At 48.3% G+C, this 3,923-nt stretch overlaps 1 protein-coding gene across 2 annotated transcripts; it reads left to right on the top strand.

The window, feature by feature from the left end:
* The first annotated feature begins 214 nt into the window (after positions 1 to 214).
* Positions 215 to 3,383, top strand: LOC123399376. Of its 2 annotated transcripts, XM_045093791.1 has the most exons (7): positions 215 to 441; positions 1,170 to 1,694; positions 1,794 to 1,915; positions 2,033 to 2,073; positions 2,162 to 2,260; positions 2,742 to 2,939; positions 3,144 to 3,383. In XM_045093791.1, the coding sequence occupies exons 1-6, from the start codon at positions 237 to 239 to the stop codon at positions 2,911 to 2,913; spliced, it is 1,164 nt and encodes a 387-aa protein (XP_044949726.1). In that variant the 5' UTR covers positions 215 to 236; the 3' UTR covers positions 2,914 to 2,939; positions 3,144 to 3,383. The 2 variants fall into 2 exon arrangements, with proteins under 2 accessions (XP_044949726.1, XP_044949725.1); XM_045093790.1 differs by lacking the exon at positions 3,144 to 3,383 and having other exon boundaries at positions 2,742 to 3,039.
* Positions 3,384 to 3,923: the final 540 nt, after the last annotated feature.

Here is a 3,923-nt window from a genome sequence, read left to right on the forward strand (position 1 = left end):
AACAACGACAAGAATTATGGAACGGAGGGAGATTCATGGTGGAATCTGAGAGAGCGTCAAGTGACATGCTCTTATCCCATTTCAAATGGTCTTGAAATTCTTCCGACGCAGCGCTCATTTGCTAAAAAAAGGGGTTGTAAGCCAAAGTCCAAAACCCTACAAAGCTCCTATTTACGTACACTGTGGGCCACTATTGTATAACGGCAATGAAAACTCGCACGAACGGGCCATTCGCCATGCGCCCGTCAAGAGCCCACGGGCCACAGCCATCGTCGCCTCCTCGGCTCCATCCGGCGAGAGTAGACCCCAATCCCCTCCGCCTCTTCCTGCCTCTGCGGAGCCTGAGCATCTCCGGCCTCCCTGCTACCCACGTCCCCGCCCCATCCTCGCATCTCCCCGCCCCCCGCCGGATTGGCTCGATCCGGAGACCCAAGTCTGAAGGTGCGAATCCCCCGTTCTCTCCGGTGTCTAATCCGGGCTGCTCCGAAATACTAGTAATCTGTACCACCTTCGCTCCACTATAGTAGGTGCACAGGAACTTGATAGTATGAAGCGTAGATTGCCCATGGCCTCCGGTGCTGCCTTGCTGTGATCTTTTGAGTGCTCAAGTCCAGTGTGTCTACTGGCGAGGTGGCCTTATCTGCTGTCTACAGGGATCCGTGGTAGCACTAACAGCTCGGTTTTCTGCTGACCAGTTTGCTGCTCGTGCTTGAAATGTTCATGGTTTGTGAGGGGAATTCAGTTGTTGTAGTAGCACATTCTGGGAAGTCCACAGGTTTAGCTTGTATGCAGTTTCGTTATAGCATACTCTGTCAAGTGTGTGCTCAGTATGTTCGAACTAGTAATTTCATATATTCAGACAGGGACCTTTCTTCCTGTTATTTTGTCGTCAAAGCCAAAAGGAGTGATGCCAATTTGCTAAAGGTCGATTTGTTCATCAGGCTCTATGCTCTCAATCTCCTGGCCTGGCAGAGTATTTTCTCATAGCAAAATTGCATACTTATATATACAATCTATAGCTCTTCTGCAACATGTGTTGGTCATCTTAAAGTGATGCTACTGTCACATGATGCATCTACTTCAGTGTGCTGTCTTGTTTTTATTTGAGATGAAATCAATTGTCCCATGTTCCACTAATTCTTACCTGGTCCTCTGACCATGTTTTTCAGTTTATACTTGGTGCCACTGGAAGCGGATGCTGCTGCGTTACACGCCCGCTATATGTTTGCAACGCTGCACTTATACCATGTATTCTCAGCCTGGTCAGTTACTAGGAGGATTGTCACAGAGCATGGCCTTCTGGAAGCATTCTCGCTCACATGCAGTCAGTTATCACACAAAAATGGGGTTAGTTAGTCTTTCTCCTAAGAGCACAACATCATCTCGTCTGCAAAATGGGGCATGCTTTGCCTGCTTGGAGCAACAGTCTAAACATGGATTATCAGCGAGAGATCGTATCCTACATGCTAAGCTTGACATGACCTCACATCGCAAGTTTTCTAGTATTAGCTGGAACTCGCGAACAACCAGAAGTTCAGCACAAAAAATAGGAGGTACATGCACTGCACTTTTCTTGAGTTTCGCAGTTTCTGGGATAGCAAATGCTGAGGGTCCGGTGGATAATGACATTGATTCCAAAACATCCACTAGTTGTGCTCATGGGAAGAAAGTTTACACAGAGTATTCTGTCACTGGTGAGTGTGTGGAACATTTTGCTTCTATATATATTATGCTTATATGCACGTAGTCAAAGCATAAAATCACTTTGTGACTATCTCACACGAGACCCGCAGGCATTCCTGGGGACGGTAGATGCTTGTTTCGTTCTGTGGCTCATGGTGAGTGCATTAGGTCAGGGAAACCCATACCTAATGAGAATCTTCAGAGAAAGCTCGCTGATGATTTAAGAACATTGGTATGTTTATAATGTAAAGCTGATGTCATACTTTTGATGAATATTGTTCTCAACACTGAAGATATTTTTTCTTGCTTAGTCATGTCTGAAATTTGTAGATAACTTTTCTATTGTTAGGTTGCTGATGAGTTTATCAAGAGACGGACAGAGACTGAATGGTTAGTTCCTTATCCTGCTGTTGTTCTTTCTTCACAGCAATGTTGTGCTACACGTATGCTTACCCTTTGTTGTAACATCAATTTGCAGGTTTATTGAGGGCAATTTCGATACATATGTCTCTCAGATTAGGAAGCCACATGTGTGGGGAGGAGAGCCAGAATTGCTCATGGCTTCTCATGTTCTTCAGTGAGTAATTTGACTATTTTTCTGTTGAGATAGGCTTTAAAAGATGAGTACTATTAGCCAGGATATCAGAATGTTTTCAAACTGTTTGCTATTTATCACTGCATGATCCTAATTGAGCACTTACAGTAAGTTGTTTCACTTTTACCTTAGCCGCGCGTCACAAGTCAGTGATACTGATGTAGCACAATATTTAAGTCTGAGTGTCTGACGTTTAAGGCTACTCCCCCTTGACCTTGTTTCTTCTTCTAATATTTGGTTTCCTAGTATATACGCACCTCAAGGTGCTGCGATTGTGGTTTTCTGTCTTCACCCCATTATTATATAGAAAAATAACGAGGAATGTTCCAATTGCCACGTCGATGAGAATCTATTACTGTAGTCCAACAAAGATAGCTCTTTTGTAGGTTTTGTTTTTAAATTCGCCCCTTTGCAACATTGAGGTACAAAGGCAGTAAGAATATCAATCATCGTTGTGTTTCAGGATGCCGATCACTGTTTATATGCGCGAAGAAGCAGCGGGCGGTTTGATAGCGATCGCAGAGTATGGCCAGGAGTACGGGAAGGAAGACCCAATCCGAGTCCTCTATCATGGCTGTGGCCATTATGAAGCGCTGCATATACCAGGAAACGCTGAACCCAGGTCAAAACTGTAAAACATTTGGAGCTCAGAAACCAGATAGTTAAGTTCTTGTCCTATACTTTCTGTGCTTGCCAAATACTCCTACATTTTCTGTCTCAGAATCATTGAGCTTCTTCCATTCACCTATGTGAATGATTTATCTTGTAGTACTACGTAGTATCATTTTTTTAGAGAAAATGTACTCGCTATCATTTGATCTTCTTGGCAGATACCAGCGCTTGACAGTTGACAGGTTCGTCGCAGGTAGCCGAGTACCTGAGCGCTGCAAGAAAGTCCGGATCACGCCAGCCCAGCGGATCTCAACAACCCACGGCCGCTTCCTCCGCTGCATGCATCGCATGCAAACGTCCAGATTCAGATGTGTACTTAGCCAAATCTTGTCCATCTATTTCCTTCTATAAAAGACGCACGTACACAACCTGATCGATGAATCAGGCAGATAATTCTGGATCTGAGTAATCTTTCCTCCCGGCCCATCCACCATGAGCGCCGCCTCTGACCTCGACACGATGCCCGCCGCCGGCCAGGGCGCTCTGGACGCATCCTCGTCCGGCGAGGCTTCTCCGCCGGCGCCCTTATCCATCCACAAAGCGGACATCCTCACCCGCGTCCCCTCCAAGCTAGACTTCGACGCCGACAACTACGCCGAGTGGAGGGACGCCATGCTCTCCGCGCTCGCCGAGTTCGGCGCCGGCGACCACGTCGAGGAGCAGGCCCACCCCACGCACGACGGTGACGAGGAGTGGATGCGCGTGGACGTCACCGTCGCCCTCTGGATCTACACCACCATCTCCGACGAGCTGCTGGACGAGGTCATGGCCGCCCACGGCACCGCCCGCCAGGTCTGGGCCCAGCTGCGCTTCTTGTTCGACGACGAGGACGCGTTCGACCCGGCCCTGGAGCTCCGCGTCGCCGCGCAGGGGGACATGTCCGTGTACGCCTATGGCTGCCGCCTCGAGGCCCTGGCCCGCGCCGTCGTCGACGCCGGCGGCGAGCCCGTCTCCGACACCGCGCTGGCCCTGC

Source organism: Hordeum vulgare, chromosome 5H, assembly GCF_904849725.1.
Source record: "Hordeum vulgare subsp. vulgare chromosome 5H, MorexV3_pseudomolecules_assembly, whole genome shotgun sequence".
Lineage (NCBI taxonomy): Eukaryota > Viridiplantae > Streptophyta > Magnoliopsida > Poales > Poaceae > Hordeum > Hordeum vulgare.